The sequence below is a fragment of the Atractosteus spatula genome, chromosome 11 (genome assembly GCF_055471065.1).
Source record: "Atractosteus spatula isolate fAtrSpa1 chromosome 11, fAtrSpa1.hap1, whole genome shotgun sequence".
NCBI lineage: Eukaryota > Metazoa > Chordata > Actinopteri > Semionotiformes > Lepisosteidae > Atractosteus > Atractosteus spatula.
Genome location: NC_142716.1, coordinates 31,739,481 through 31,756,534, shown reverse-complemented (window position 1 = coordinate 31,756,534; position 17,054 = coordinate 31,739,481). Strand labels below are relative to the sequence as shown.

Sequence of the window (17,054 nt, the reverse complement as noted above, 5' to 3'; positions counted from 1 at the left end):
TCATATTAGATATATATATAAAAGGGTTCATGCATTGGACAGCAGTGCACAGGGTACTTGCACTGTTGAACATGCCATTAATACAGGCATTTCCTTTAATAAAGCTCACACTTAAAACCTATTGATATAAAGTACTATGTGCTTTATTAATGTCTTCAGAGAGTCCAAGAACATCTAATATATGGTTTACTTTTCCGTAACATTCAAACATAACATTTCTTTTTTTTTAAATGCGGTAATTTTTTTAAGGGGTCAAAAAAATTTAACAAGATTATTGAGTGTGTATGGCTGGATTTGTCTACTGGGAACACTTTGTGACCAGACACTTTTGCTGGACTTCATCACGCTAAATAGTTGCTGTTCACCTCTGCAGCTACCCCCCCAGTTAGTTTCTCTCCTGCTATTGAGTAATGACTCTCACTGATGCTTTCACAACTCGCAGCTTTCACAACCACACTGCCTGGCTCATACAGTAATCAGATTTCAAATAACTGCCAACTTGGCATCCTGGCAGAGCTTCAGCTTGTTTGCCCTCTGTTATCTCTCCGCAGTCGTTCCAAATTTTCTTTTTAAAATGCTGATATTACCATCATGAAACACTCACCTACTGAACTTTTAAGAAGACCATGAAACCTTTTGAAAAACAGTTTTGCAAGGCTGTCGGGAGTCACAAGAGATAAGTGGACAGTTTTTCCATTATGGCCGATTCATAAAGACAAAAGCCTGACAATAATTTAACTTTGCCTCTCTGAATGCATATGATTGAACTGGGTAGTGAACAGTCTCAATCCTTGGTCCTCGAATGTCTCCATTCAGTCAGTCTTACAAGTTTCTAAAGACTTCCAACACTTGAAAGTTATTGATGAATTATGCAAGTAACATTTTTAGGATTACTCTGGGCCCGAGATCAAGAGGCTCAGAAAGGATCAAAAAGATCAAAATCAAATATCGAGTTTAGATTACAGTCACACATGATTTTAATCACCTACATGTGTCAATCACAAATAAATTCCATTTCTTCAGAAAGTGGTGACATACAAAGCCAAAGGTGAACTGGGGAACACCTGCTGTAGAATATGAATCCAGCCTGGCGCTGCTAAGATCGCCTGCCAAATACTAGAAACCCAAAATCAAATTAATACATTTCCTGTGTCAAATGAATAGGCGTGAGAACTTGTCAGATTTCTGTCACCATCCCCAGTCTTGAGCCCGATGGAAACTGATTATACCAGTGAGACACACAGTTCACACCCTCAGCCTCACCACAACCCTAGGAGAAGGCAGTCCTGCTACAAGAAAAATGGGATTGGGCTGCAAATATTTTTTTGTGCTACAGCTGCAGGCTGCAGCTGTCCTTCCTTCCCTCAGAAACCCAGACTTGTTTCTCAGTTGGCACTCCTAATATTTTGGCTGATGAATGTATAAGCAGGTGGCATGGTAGCGCAGGAGATATCATTGCTCCCTCACAGTGCTGGGGCTCTCGGTTCGGGGTGCTATATCGGTGTGCAGTTTGTACCGTATGTTCTCCCTGTGTCTGCGTGGGGTTCCTCTGGGTGCTCTGGTTTCCTGGTGTGAGTGTGCATGTTCGTGTGTTTGTGTCTGGCTTGCTGGGATAGGCTCTGGTACCCCATGACCCTGAATTGGAAGAAGTGATGAGAAAATGGATGGGTGAATGAAACATTCTGCAAGTTATTGTTAAGCACTGAATGAAATGATGTTGATATGCACATATAGGAACACTAACTATATAACTATGTAACTGCTGACTCAAATAGCTTTTGGGTGGCCTCCTGTGACAGGGGACCACAGTATAGTGCAGCAATGTGTAAGTACTGGCTGGCTTCCTAGACAACAAACAAACCCCTGCTCTGATTATAAGCCCAAAATATCAGACTTGGCTTTGATGCCACTGACCTGTCTCTCCCCAGTTATAGTCGGACCTTTCCCCCAGTTTCTCAAGCTTTTCTACGGCAATGAGATTTTGTTTATGTTACAGGGAAGGTTAGCTACTGTCAGGCACGTAGTCTTGCCTCACTCTGTTCAGTGCTGATGGAACAGCTGGGAACACATGTACTAGATCTGCCATGGTGAACCAGACACCCACAGCTCACAAACTAGAGGAAAAGTCACACTACCTTAGGAAGAACAGTCAGGAACAACTCAACCAGGCTGAAGATGATTCCTAGTGTGGGTTAAAAAAAGATGGAGTTTATAACAGTAGTTTGATTATCTATCATGTACCACCCCCCTTGCTTAAGTATATAATCTCACACCCAGGACTTCACTTTGTGTATTTCTCTCTCACCCTCAATCATCACAATGGTGAGAGAGGGAGTTTGGTCTCTCTGCTAGGCAAGACACACCAAATCCACTCTGCATACAGTATTTCTGTCCCCCCGCTACATTAAGATATAGCTGGACTACCAAAATAAGGTAGAAAATGGACAGAAGGAAAATGAAAGGCTCTCCATTCATTTTCCATTTTTGAGCAGTGTCATTGTTGCTCTCATCATTGACGGCAAAACTGCTTTCATTTGTAGATATGGTTGTTTCAATTCTTGGAAACATTTAAAAAAAGTGATATTTTAGATATTTACTTAAGTGCTATTTCACTTTTGCTTTTCTTTTTCTTAGGCTTTGCTGCAGCACACAGTCTCACCATATACTGGACCTCTTAAAAATATGCAGTATAGCCTGTAAGCGCTTTCACATTTTTGACTTTCAAATCCCACATTTTAGCCCATGTCACTCATCCCTTCCTCTCATGTGTTGACAGATGGCAAAACCTGTTTTTTGTTTAGTTTGCATACTTAAATGTTAAGGTACTTTAAAATAGTCACCTTTGGTGCCCTCCTGCACTTTTGAGCCCTGGACAATCATGCCCCCCACTTTCTCACATCCATCACAGGATTTCATGAAAAATTATGAATCTTAAGTCAAGACATCCTCAGCAGCAAAATATAATCATAACTAAACTAATTAGAACCCCACAACTCAACTCCTTGGTGACCTCCAGAATTATTAGGACATACTAGATGCAGGATGCTGAGGTAATAGCACTTTGGAATTTAAAGCCAAGGTTTTACAAATAATTTCAATAGATGTATGGTTCTGATAGCAATGACACAAAACACAGAAGTCACCAGCCACTCAACTAAGCATGTAGTGAACCCAGTGAACCAGCACTGGCCACATTGCAAACTGTCCTTTACTCTAATTCACACAGGCCACATGAGTCACACCACTGCTTGTTATCTAGCTTCTGGGGTACAGGAAAGCCTTGCACTGAGAATGTATTGTCTCACCACTGTCACCTCAAGGATAATCACTATTAATGCTTTATTTAACCACTGAGATCACTGTATCTGTTGTGAGAGAATTTGAAACGCATAAGCATGAAACACAAGTGGGATAAATCATTTGAAAAAAAACAATGAGAACATAAATTTCTATTTGGGCCAACACAAAGTGACACATCTTATCCAGATCTCTCGAAACACACATTTTAGACAATTCAATTCCATCTTTCAAGGTCTGAAAGACACGTTTGTGTGCCAGTTCCTCTATCCAGCCATTGCAAACCAGAAAGTGTTTTTTCATTTTTAGTTTGATCACATGAAGCAAAACAGATTTTATGACCTAAAAATTATAGTTAACGTAAAAACAGACTGCGTAACATGACAAACAATGGCTGCTAAAGCTACACAGAAGCACTTACTTGGCTTGAAGGGGTACATTTATGTGTTTTGTAAAGTGAAGTACTGGAAACTAATATGCTTAGGGCTGGATAAACCGTGACCAAAGAAAATAAAAGCTACAGTACTAGGAGGGATTACAATTACAGGGAAGTGATTTTCAGTTTTTATTTTATTTAAAACAAAACAAAAAAAAAATGCAAGTTGGCAAATCTGGCCAGTAACATAGAGGACCCTGGTATTTTTTATTTACATCAAGTTTAACACTGATAAAGAGAACTTCACAGTAATACAATATTCAAATGTGAGATTTAAATTAGAAACACAAAAAATATATATTTTACAATAAAAAAACAAAAAATACTGATAGTGTTAATTTTGTTAACATCTGCCATTCATTTAAATCCCTGTTAAAATTCACATATTTACAATTAAGAAGTGTTTAGTTTTCATTGCACTAGTAGAACTGAAGAAAAAAAGTGGCCTTTGGTATAAAATGCTTATGTAGTGTTTCTTCAGCACTGTTTAAAACAACATACAAGACAGGAAGAGTTGCACATGATGCAATTTCATTTTACATACAGAAAAAAATAAATAAATCCATAAAACGTGTAGATCTTAGGAAACCTGTTTGCATGGATAATATGCTCATGGTTGGTACATGCCTATAGCACTTCTATTTTCAAAATGGCACTATCTGTTTAAATTACCAGGGAGATTGATACTGAGGGAAAACTAAGCCATGCAAAATTCTGAAATATTGATAAAAATGATGGAATTCCGAAAACACAGAGACAATGAAACCTCCATTTTCAACTACACCCTAAGGAAACCTCAATTTGTGATCCAATTGATTTTGCTTGGAACAAGCATTCTGATCAAGGGGCTGAATAAGTTAAACCGACCAAACAAGGGAAAGTCTTCTGTTTTCTGTTTGTTTTCTGGCCTCCCTCAAAGGCAGATTTGATTTAGCTGATTGATTATTGAAAGAAAACCGGTAATTAATCAAACAAAAATTTACTTGTAAGATAATGACATGCTCATTGAAAACTGATCTCTGTGTGTGTTTCCCTTTTGAAATCGGAATGGAAGCCACATTTTTCTTTTTCTCAAAACAAAAAAGGAGTCGAAGGCCATGTGTGAAAGCTCTAACATTCTTTGCTAATCTCACTTTTAGACAACCATTCCTAAGAGCAATTTTCTACATCAGGGGTGCAGAAATGTTAAAAATATATACAGAAAGAAATATTTCATTGAGTGCAAAGTTGTTTTAAAAGTGTGTTGTCTGTACAAACAAACTGTTAAAAGTATAATAAAGTATTCTGTTTGCACATCAGTTATCCCACCAGACCAATGATCTGAATGATTTGATTTCAAGTCACTTGACTCTAATGGTTTTCAACAGCAAGGTTGGGCTACATATATACTCAGGTAGACGTCTGCAACACTTAAGACAAACAATCAAAGAACAAAATATCTGACAGGTGACTGAATATGTGCAGAACACAGTCACTGGACAATCTGTTTCATTATGAAACTAGGAACTGCTGGAAAACAAGAAGATCAAACTGGTTTGTACAAAACCTGGCTACAGTTTTATCCAACACAGTAGTGCACAATGCAATAAATGTCTTTTACAAAAGGCACCACAAATCACTGGGCAAAGGCAGTTTAGAGTCACTCAATGGCCTTTGTTTCTTGAGGTCTTACAGTGAAACCCATAATGGCTTGGAGGAACAACAGAGGTTTGCAGCTGAGGTTGATTTTGGTCACCGAAAAACTGTAATCGCCATGGGTGCCCCCCAAATATGGGACGGAAGCCCAACCCTTTGTCCTTTCCCCCTACTCCATCAATTATTGATGGAACCCCGAAAAGACCACAGTGCAAGTCACAATGAAGTCGAACAGTGTGATCGTATGGTGCTTTTGGAAATACATTTTCAACGTATTAATGGGAAGAATTCATATAAAAATAAAAAAATGGAGGGCTTAAGTAGAATGGATGATTTTGTTCCAGTACTTGCAGGGCTCATGTTTTTTTTTTCCTTTAACAGGCAGCTGTCTTCAAGTACAATAATGTGCGCGAGAATAAAATACTTCAGGATTGATTTGAGATTAAATTGAGGAAAGGAAATTTCCACTCTGTATCAGCTATCGGCAAAGGCATTTCAAGATACAAATGTAAAGCAAAACAACTCCCACAGAAAGATCATACCAAAGCATTAATCTCTGAGAAAAAAAAAAAGATTTTCACCTCTACTTTCCATCTTAATTTGACTTCAGGCAGTAAAGTCAAACACTTTGCTTTTGTTAAAGAAAGTAATCAAATTGGATTTGAGAAATGGGCTTTTACTGTCAACAAGCAAATTAAAATAAAAATTAAAATATTTTTCAATAAACTACAGATAAGATGATGTCTGTTTTGACTGTATTATGACAGGTCACACCAGTTACTGGCAATTAAAAATGGAAAGACAATACATTTGACTGAAAAGCATCTGTTGTCTTCAAAGCAAATAGAAAACAACAGAGATGGGAAAAGTCAGTCTTGCGATCACCCTGGATCAATGGTGACCGATTTCTAGACAAATTATGAGTTTCCCATACTGGGTTAAAATCAACCGAATCTGGTCTTTTATAGCCTAATAAATGCTTTGAACTATGAACTGGACAAAATCTTATTAACAGATATTAAATAAAAAAGTGTCCCTGAAAGACTGGGACAAATGTGCCACATATAAGTAATTCTAACACGGAAATAGGAAAAAGCAAGAAAATTTATCTAACCAGTTATTGAGATTTGATCTGAAACAATGAAAAAGGCCAGTTTCTGAAGCACACTTTTTCTGAAAGTCTGCAGTTGTGTTGGTCTGCCAACACTCTTATTCACTTGTATTTAATTGGATAAACTCGGTCTGGATTTTGTTCACTAAATAAGAAGTCCGCGTTAAATCATTAAACTGACTACATATTAGGAGTGAATCTGTAATATGTTTGAGATTAAGTCACTATCGACTTTTCTATACATCAAAACTAAAGTAGAACATTCTATCGACAGATATGTTTTTGTTAAGAAACAAAAGAATACAGTAATTAAATGTGAAAAGGAAAAAAAGGTCACCAGATGAAGTATGATCTTTTCTCCCCCTTATCAGTTCCTTTTCCAGTTCAAAACAAAAGATTCATTTCTTAAAGTAGGTGCAGACACCCCTGTCCCCCTTTGGTCAGGATCCACAGCAGCAGCACTGTTGTCTACTTAATACCACTGAAGCATTTGCCATTGAAATAAGTCCTTTCCTTATAACACTAGGGTGCAGTAGTCAGCATATGATGTTGCTCTGTATTAGACTTATAGAAGTCTAATGCAGTCCAACCACTCATACAAAGAGCTGTTAAAAACTAAGCTGAGCTGAACGACAGTCAAATTGGGAAGCTATGCCAAGCTCACAGAGGAGAGACAAAAGATGACATTTTTTGCCTGCTTCTTACTCACTTTGCTTTCTCTTTTTCAGCTCTTACAAATATGTCAGATCACATGGGGTTAGAGTAAGTTTACTGGGGAACATTCCTATGCAAAGCCCTGTTGTATTAAATTCAGCACCCCAAACTAACTATAAAGGGAATGGATTTTGCCTGAAAGTTTTTTACCAGCACTTTTCCTCCACGCTTGCCTGAAGTATTCCCCATAGTTCACCAGAACTAGGTGTGTTTGTGCACCCTCCATTTTGTGCTTGGTGTCATCATTAGTTCTACTTCAGGCTGCTCATGTTTCACACAGCAGGCCACTGCAATAGTTTAAAAATAAAACAAAAATAAAGGACTAGAATTACAGGGAAGAGCCTACAAACACTTGTTCATTGATGTTTCAGCATAACAAACCACTTCCAGTTCGCACCAGGTCGAATCATTGCGCTCAGACCTGCTCTATGACGTATCGTTTGCTGATTAAAGATAAGGGAGATCAGTCACCTTAGCAAAACTCCACGATGCAAATCAGATGGACCGAAACAGTTTTGTATGTGCTGAACATTTAACATTTCTGCGATAACAAGAATACCGTTATACCGCACAGAGACTGAACACTGCTGTGTTCTGCAGTTTAAGAAACAGCACCCTGTTTTTCCACCATGTGTTGCACTGGTGCTGAAAAAAAACCTGGAAATAAAATGTTCAATTTCATCTGTAAAAACAACTGTGCTTCTTTAAATGGGAAACTTGGCAAGATTAAAAGGATGGCAACAAAGGTAACGCTGCTTTTTTACAATATTGTTTAAATCCAAATGAAAATTGGGCTGTACTGCAGGGACATTTTGCTATACAAAGAGCTCTGACCTCATTCAGGAGGTTCTGAAATGATGTCTTCCAGCTGCATGTACCTAGTGTAGTAATGGTGAGACCACATGGTGCTGTGCCTTAAAACCTTACAACGTTCCGCTGTTGCACGGATGACTCTTCCGGACAGCCTCGTGCAATGTGTGCCTGGGAGAACCTAAGCCTGGATGCAAACGCGTGAAGAACTGCACCAATAGTGCCACACAAGAATCATGACATGAATCTAGAGCCTTCAGTCTTCACAAGTGCAAACACTAACAAATGATTACAATATTTTGTGGGAGTTGCAGGAAGTATAATTGGATTTTTTTAAATGAAGATTTCCTGTCCAGGAAATGAAGATGTCATTTCTGTCTTTTAAAAAAAAAGTTAAAAAAAAGAGAAGTCCCAACAATGACAAGTGCGTTCACAAATCTGACTTAGGTGGCTTGGCTATCCTATGCCAGAAACTCTGATTAATTTCTAAGGTCACGGGGAAGCACTTTTGTCCTGTAGCTCTTAACTATAAGACAGGGTGTGTCACATAAGATGATCCACTTTGCCAGCACCTCGGTCTCCTTTCTCTGATTACATGTTTGCGTTCATTTTTATCCACTTTGCCTGTAGTCTCTCACTCTGGCCCCAGTTAGACCCAATCGTGATGGGCTGAAACAAATCAGTGCTCTAGCAGAGCACTCCTGGCCAACAAGGAAAACGACAAGTCAATTTGCAGGGCAAAGAACTTTTCCAGTCCTACACATGGGATGATCAGCAACAGTGTTCCCACTGACTTTCAAAGACTGTAAACAATGTGATCAATGTAGTGAGGTACTCTGAGATATCTTTGTCCCCAAAGTACAAGGGGACAGCGGAGGGTTGTGGTGGCTACCTCTGCACCACATCGCTGATCTCCTTTATGCAGGTCTGTAGGTTGCCCAGGGCCGGGCTAGCTCCGGCACTGCTGCCCGAGGATGCCCGTAGCTCCTGCAGACTAAGTTCCAGTTTTCCCACTGCCTCCCTGAAGGCAAACTTGTTGCGCATTTGCGGTATACAGTCCACGTAGCCCGAGCAGTAGTCCAAGAGCTGGTGACCCGCATCGAGCACCTGGCTGCTGGAGGAGGGCTCTGGGCTCCCGTGCAAGGCGGTACTCAGAGACTCCGCGCACTCCAGCAGGGCCTCCTTGCTGATCTTCTCCAGAGGCACCTTCTCTGCCTGCTGCCGTGTTCTGCGGAGGGCCAATTTGGCGCCACCCCCAGCGCCTGTGGGGATGCTGGTAGCCCCGTTCACCAACTTTGTGGGAGTGGCACTGGAGGAGGAGGAGGAAGAACCCGACAGCGATGAGGATGGAGGCACTTGCGGTGGGGGCACAGACGGTCTCCCTCCTGTGATTTTCCCAGATTTCTTCAGCCCGTCGCCGTTCACCTCGGTCCCGCCGCCACTCACCACCGGCTCCTCAGCTCCATCCCCACTGTAGAGCGCAGTGGAGGGGTGCTGCAGGAGGCGCAGAGTGGGCGGGGGCGGAGGGGCGCACTTGGGTTTCACCAGCCTGGGCCGGTCCCTGTCTCCCTGGTGCTCCGAGAGGAGCTTAAACCTGTTCCCCTGAGAGTCGATGCCAATAAGGTGCACATCGGCCGGAGCGTGTTTCAGTGTGGGCGAGATCAGTACTGGAACCTTGTGATTGTGAGCTGCAGCTGGAGCTGTTCCTGCACCTTTGGAAGGGGAAGACCAGCCCTGCCTGTCCTGACTCGCCTCAAGGGGTCCCTCTTTGGACCTGCAGTGTGAATCGGAATCCGATTCGCCCCCAACGCCTGGCACCCTCTGGGCCCCGCTGCCAGCCCCACGGGGTAGTAGCTTGGCTTTGGGTCTATCGCGGATCTGGGCAGTGCCCTCGTCCATTTTGCGGAGCAGAGCTTCAGATGATCGCCCTGTGCCTTCCTCAGGCTGTGAGGTGGTGGACGATGTCCTTTCTAGTGGAGCTTTGGAACGATGCGCATTTCTGGGTAGCGTGAGGGCCATTCGCTCCAAGTCAGGCAGCCCTGAGGACATGGAAGAAGTAGAGTTGGACCGGGGAAAAGGCTTGGCTGTAGGACCAGCTACTTCGTCTGATCCTGTAGGCTTCCCAGCCCTCAGTCCCAAGGTCTTTTTGATCAGCCGGGGGGTGAAGAACCCAGCTATGCCCGCCCAACTGCTGCCCCCTGGGGGGGCGGCGGCGGCACCCCCCGCCCCAGCACTGGGGTTGGCAGAGGGCTTTTGGCCGAAGCTGGCCCCACAGCACCGGGACTGCACATGGTTGCTCTCCCCACCATGGGAGGGTGAGAAGTTGAGTCCGTCCACCTGCGGCAGAGGAGCGTTGAAGCTGCCAAAGCTGGAGGTGGGCTCGTACTTTTTGTGCGGCTGATTCTCCATCTCGCGGAATGAGCTGCTCCTCTTGGGCGGCGTGGGCAGGCTCTGCTGCGGAGAGGGCTTCTTCTTCATGAAGGAGCTGAAGAAGCCCGCCTTGCGGTCCCGAGTGAAGGTGGTCTCTCTGGAGTCTTCCAGGAGGCTGCTGGGAGACTTGTCCCTCTGCTTACGTGGCAGGGCGGGGGAACCTCCTGCACTGTCTCCTGTGAACAGGCTGGTAGACAGGCCTGTGGAGGAAAGGAAAAGCGAACATGAGAACACAAGGACCTTCTGAAGACTGCAGCATACACAGCCGACTGACTTTCTCAAAAAGCAATGATCCTACGAGCACTGGGGCCCAGTGAATGTACCGCACCAGCAGCTGATCATTTTCTGTTAGAGTAGGGATCTAAATTGACAGTGAACCTTACCCATTGTCCACTACAGATTAATATATTTTTTTTCAGAACAGTTTTGGGTAAAATGGTATGTTAATAGAAGAGGTATGGTAGAGATAAAAGAGCACTCCACTTTGTTAAATAACTGTAAAAGAGTATGACATTTAAATAATGCCACCTGTGTGAAAAATGTCTGTCTACTCACTCTCCTGCATAGTGTAATGCTATTTTATTTATTCACCAGGAATGTGTAAACTAAATGATTAGGGCATGCAGGCATAATTCAAATGACATTTGATCAAGGCATGCAGCTATACTTCTGGGTTACCCAATGTACATAAGACTTTATAAAACCATGCCTGAACTAAAAGGTCATTAGGTCGGAGATCATCCCAGTTTCTGTAAAGGGTTGCAGGCCCATCCGAGGATTAAGCCAAGGAGCACTGGTATCCCTTTATAAAGCTTAGTGGATGCAAGTCCGGCTGCAGACAACAGATCCACAGCCTTACAGTAAAGAAGCTGGAGTCCTTGCCACTGCTCTACCTGTTTACCACATACACCATAAACTATACAAGGTTACTTTAAGTAAACTGTCAGTGAAAAAAGAAAAGATCATTTTAAAATAGTGACACAAACCTAAACCATTTCAGATTGCATGACACAGCCGCTCTTGTGTAATCCATCCATTCGCTTTCTAAACACTTTATTTGCTAGAGTCACGGGGGAGCCAGAGCCTATCCTAGCAAGCAACGGGCGCAAGGCCAGATACACCTTCGGCAGGATGGCAGTCCATTGCCAGTCCAGTCCACAAAGACATACAGTCTCAGAAGCCAATTAATCCACCAGCACATTTTTGGACTGCAGCAGGAAAACTGGAACAGCCAGAGGAAACCCACATGATCATGGGAAGAAACTCCACACAGATAGCACAACAGAAATTGAACCCTTGGCCCAGCGCTGTGAAGCAGCAACGCTCACCACTGTGCCACCATGCTGCCCATGTGTAGCAGATATAATACATTCCAGTAATTCTACTTTTTTTTTGCTGGTCAAGGATTTGACAGTACAGTAAACGAATGCAAAGGGAACTAACCAGATAACTTCAAGATAATGCAGGTTAAAAATACTGCTATGGCTTCCAGCAGTGTTGTTCCTGTTTGTAGTTTCACCAACTGAAACCAACTCCAAAGACAAACATAAATGGTGGAGATAGCTGCCAAGGAGTTCTAACATATTCTACTTAAAACTGAAGCAAAAGTTAACTCAAGTTAGACTCTCTTATACTATAATTACGAGTACTTTAAAATATAGGTCTACATAAGAAATGGAAACACTAAATGCATATTAAAAGCCTAACACTAATGAATATGTAGCAACCAGCTTCTTGCGGGCCAATGCAGTCATCTAAATCCCATTAAATTATTACATTGTTTATATCAAATGCAGAAATACAAATATTACCACTGAAGAAAATCAATTTTTATAGATTGCTGTAATTTAAAAAAGATCCAGGGATCTCTGTCAATGTAACTGCTTCCCAAAATACAGTATTTTTAATTACCTTTAATAAGAGAAGACCACTTATTGGCCATATATAATTTCCTGTATTAGGAATTTGTCTTTTTGCATACCCCAACTTGCTCTCCATGAGACACACAGGGGGAGAAACTTGGAGTCAGAGCGCAGGGTCAGCCATTTATACGGCGCCCCTGGAGCAGTTGGGGTTAAGGGCCTTACTCAGGGGCCCAATGGAGTAGGGTTCCTCTGCCGGCTGGGGGATATGAACCGGCAACCTTCCAGCCACAGGCGCTAAGGATCAGAGCCACTGCACCAGTATCTTAGTACTTGCTTCTTTTAACCAGGCTTGTAGTAATTGTTTTTTATTTTATGCAACATCTTAAAGAATTTGAGGCAGCAAAATCATGAACCTCTTCTGTTATTAAAAGTACATTTTTTTAAACATAAATATTCTGGAAAAGCAAAGAGGGACACAGTCTGCTATTTTCTTGTAGCAGAAATTCTACCCAGTACAACCTAGTTCTCTCAGACATTGGTCATTCCAAGCTGTGCTATATGAATACCTGCTAGTCTAAGCACACTGATGACAAACATTGGAGGGAACTAATTATATTCCTGATTTCCCAAATCTTTTAGAAACTTGAAGACTGAAAACAACTTCCAGTGAGGTCATGGCGTCTAATGAAATGTAAAATGTTTTACAGTGGTATTCACCAATTCCAACATGGATAGGTTTTGAGTTATGAGATGAGTAATGATAAAACATGCTACATTACTGGGGGCCTCAACTCATCTGAACTCTCCGAAACATTTCCATTATCAGAAATGTCCCTTATTTTTGGAAAAGAATACAAAAATAAGAAGTACAGGACACAGGAGGGGACTACACCCTCAGATGATGCCAGTACATTGCACGACACACACATACAAGTGCAATTTAGAAACACCAGCTGACTTGACAAGAATATTTCCCCTCAAGAAAACCCATATGAACACCATGCAAACACCACACTGAATTGAACCCAGAACCCAAGAGGTTGCAGTGCTGACCAACAAACCGCCAAGTCTACAAGGTGCAAGATCAGATTAAATTATACATCACTGTATGAACACCTACTATGTACTATGGAGATGCAGATAAAGGTACTGGAAAACTACAGCTCCCAAAATGAAGACAAGAGTGAAGTGGAGCAAATTATCAACAGGGAAAAAGATATAGAAATCATCAGAAAGAAATATTTCCCATATTCATAAAAAGTACAAGTATAAAAAATAAAACATTCAAGGACCTGAAATTGATTTAAAGTTACTTTAGTAATTTTGCAGGGGTCTTCTGAATTTAGGGAACAAATCAGTAATACATCAGTAATACAATATATTCTATTTAGACACTAACACAGAATTACTATAGATTGGATTAAAACTGATGATTCTTTTGAAAAGACTAAGTTTTGAGAATCTACAATTATTTTCATTTTTCCAGCTATTGTGAGCAGGTATTTAATACCTTAAGACATTTCCAAATGACATCAAAAAGTTGTTTCTTGTTGCAAAGTTACAAAGAGGTTCAAAACACAAGCGAACAACAATATTTAAAATAAAATGTACCATTATAATACCAACATTCATTTAGTTGACAAGAAAACGAAATGGCCGAAACATTGTGTTTTCTTTCTTCTCTTTTCAGCATGGAATGAACCTATTACTTGTTCCTTTGCAGCCAATGCATGCTGATGCAGCTACACCCCTGAACTTATTTTTTTAAGGCTGTGTATGTTGCAAAGTCTCATAAGATTTACTGCAGCACTTAAAAGCATTTAAAAGAGAAGATGACATTTTAAAAACACACTTAAGGTAGATCTATCTACTGAATTTTTAAAGTTAGGTCTGGAATCTCAGCCCACATTTTTACAGCGAATCCATTTTCTTTAGCATGATTTTCCATGCTCCATTAGCAAATCCACAATCAAATGAGGCCAAAATTGGACCAGTTCTGAACTGAATACTTTACTTGTACGAAAATAATGTGTTCAATAATGAAATATGGGAAAATAATACCTTATACATTGATTTGCTGTATAATCTAGTAGCTGTTCCCTGAAATCTCTGTCCAATAAAGTTTCTCCACACAGAGAATATTGTAGACTATGGCTCAATCTGGGCCCAATAACTTTAATATAAAACTTTATTTATAAACAAGCAGACTTTTCATACAGATAAATACATAAATAATACATAAATATATACTTTTAAGGTTTAAACAAAAGTGAAGTGAGAGTTGCAGATTACTGTGCTATAAGCATTATTACAAAAAGCAAGCAAATGTGACAAAGGATTATATTACAAGAGTAAAAAAAGGTTTAAAGTGATTGATATGGATATAGCATGAGCAATACTTTTGGCCTCATCTTTAAAAAGACATCATGAAGAGAATACTGACCTCTGGGGCTACAGCAAACTAAAGCAGAGCAGACACCACATGCGTTTTATTGAGTACTTTGATAAGCCCACTCATCTGTCCCTGGTTGTTTATGTGGCTGGCTGACACACAGGATAAGTACCAACCTTAGAGCAGCTTTTCTACAACACTGGCCTCACAAAAACTTTTTTCCCCGTAATTAGCGTTTGGGAAATGTGACATCTTTCTACACCATTTCATACGCTGTGCATCATAACCCCGTAGACTTCAAAAAAGGGATCCCCCCAGGAAAAGAAATGGCACTGTCTGATGGCTAAAAGCAAGCACTAAGGTCAAGATGGCCGATGAGTGCCCTGGAGGAGACGATGGTTAGCTAGCGGACTCTTGCCCTGCTCCTGCTGTGGTGCCAGCTACACTCTGACCTCCGAGCTTCAGCAGCAGTAACTGATAAAGGGATGGCAGCGACTGCACTCTAGTGGCGGTAACCCAGGCGTTTTCTCAGCACGCGGGGTGGCGTTGCTGCAGTACCTGAGGGGGCGCCCTGCCCAGGGGGCTCCTGTCGCGATTCCACTCCCGCCTCTATGTTCTCCTTGTTCTCCGTGTGCTTCTTCAGCGTCCGAGACTTGGACGGCAGGAGGGGCAGCTGGGGGTTGAAGGCGAGTGCTGTGGTCGATGCTGTTTTACACAGCTCTTCCGCCACCTCTATCGACGGCAAAAAAAAAAGAGAAACGATAGTTATTTCGCTTCCTACCGCCAGGCATTAAGGCTGGTTACAAACAGAAGCAGCTTTTCTGCTCGCACATCACGCTTCCTCACCGTGACGTGAGAACCGACTTCTGTGACTCGACCACAGAGGTGAGTAGACCACCTCAGAAGGTTTTATTTTAACCTTCTTGTTCTATGAAGAAGCTGTTTCAAAAAGGAGTTTCAGGAGATGAGGCAAATGAAAGACAAGGGTAATGCTTGTACTAAACCAGCATGGAGCAGTGGTCTGGGCTCTGGACTCTGGACCAGAGGCTCACAGGCTCCATTCCTGCTTGGAAAGCTGCTGCAGTACCCTTGAGCAAGGTGCCTCACACGCCATTGCTACACTAAACGCCCTGCAAGTCTCCAGTTTGTCACTGAATTTGTTGAATTTGACGTGGAAAAACAAGGAATTAAAAAAATCAACTTCCACACATTGCTGGAAATATCATAAAGTTAACGGAGTGCCTATAATATGTGATCCTGAAATACTAAACAAAAACAAACTAGAGAACGCAAGATGAAACTGCGAGGTGTACTGCATTTAACAGCGAAAATAGAAGGCACATCTTTTTCAAAATTGGTGGTGGGGGTGTGGGACAAGCTACCCCCCCTCGTAGTGTGTTTGAAGCTTGATTAAAAAAACAGTTAATCGATTCAATCCTCGGATCAATTAGCTACTAACTAGCAAAGGCTAGATGTTCTAATCTTGCTGATTTTTTTCTCTTAATTAAGTCTCTTTTGCTTATGGTTGGGGATGGTACCTTCTGAGATGCTGGAATCGTGGAACATGGTCTCAAAAGCCTGATGTATTTCAGCAAACGAAGGCCTGTCCAAAGGGCTCCACTGCCAGCCTAAAGGTTGAAACAGGAAATAAGAAATAGGCCATAAAACAGTTAGAATTCTAGGAGGTGAAAAAGACAATCAAGAAAATAAACTGCCAAACAGGATAGGGTATATTCATCATTTCATTTTTATCAAACCCTTGTGGAGGATTTTATCCTTCACAAAAGGTGCAGGAAGACCAGATTGACCCCCTCCCCCAATTTCTTTTTATAAATTTAGAAGCACACGTATTATTTGGCTACCAAACCAAACTGGACTTCATTTCTGCTGCTGGTTTACCATCTAGAAGCTAAGGGCCTCTATAGCTTCTAACACAAGTACAATGGGCACACTGGGAGCACCTTTGGTCACAGCTAGCGAAGGACATAGCCCCAATTAGAAGCAACCTCATCAAATAGAGAAACTAAGCCACTTGAAGACCCCGAACTCTTTATTCCTATTAGGGGATTTAGAACAGATTCCTTTCCAATTCAGCCTAACAATTCAGCCAGCAGCCATATCACTCTGCAACTCACAACTGGCAACCAACGGAAGCTCAGCAGGTGTAAGTCCATGTGGGTCCTAATGCCCCAGTATAGTGATGGGGACACTATACTGTAAACAGGCGCCGTCCTTCGGATGAGACATAAAACCGAGGTCCAGACTCTCTGTGGTCATTAAAAATCCCAGGGTGTTTCTCGAAAAGAGTAGGGGTGTAACCCCGGCGTCCTGGCCAAATTTCCCATTGGCCCTTACAGATCATGG

The 17,054-nt window shown here is 41.7% G+C and overlaps 1 protein-coding gene across 2 annotated transcripts in view; it reads right to left on the bottom strand.

Annotated features, from left to right (window-relative positions):
- Positions 1-7,304: 7,304 nt before the first annotated feature.
- The window catches only part of abl2 (ABL proto-oncogene 2, non-receptor tyrosine kinase), a 49,956-nt gene continuing 40,206 nt past the window's right edge, over positions 7,305-17,054 (bottom strand). For both annotated transcript variants that reach the window (XM_088928329.1, XM_088928330.1), the window contains exons 9-11: positions 16,229-16,318; positions 15,249-15,422; positions 7,305-10,633 (exon numbers count right to left, since the gene is read on the bottom strand). In XM_088928329.1, coding sequence (XP_088784455.1) covers positions 8,892-10,633; positions 15,249-15,422; positions 16,229-16,318 — 2,006 coding nt within the window. In that variant the 3' untranslated portion in view covers positions 7,305-8,891. The remainder of the gene's footprint in view (positions 10,634-15,248; positions 15,423-16,228; positions 16,319-17,054) is intronic.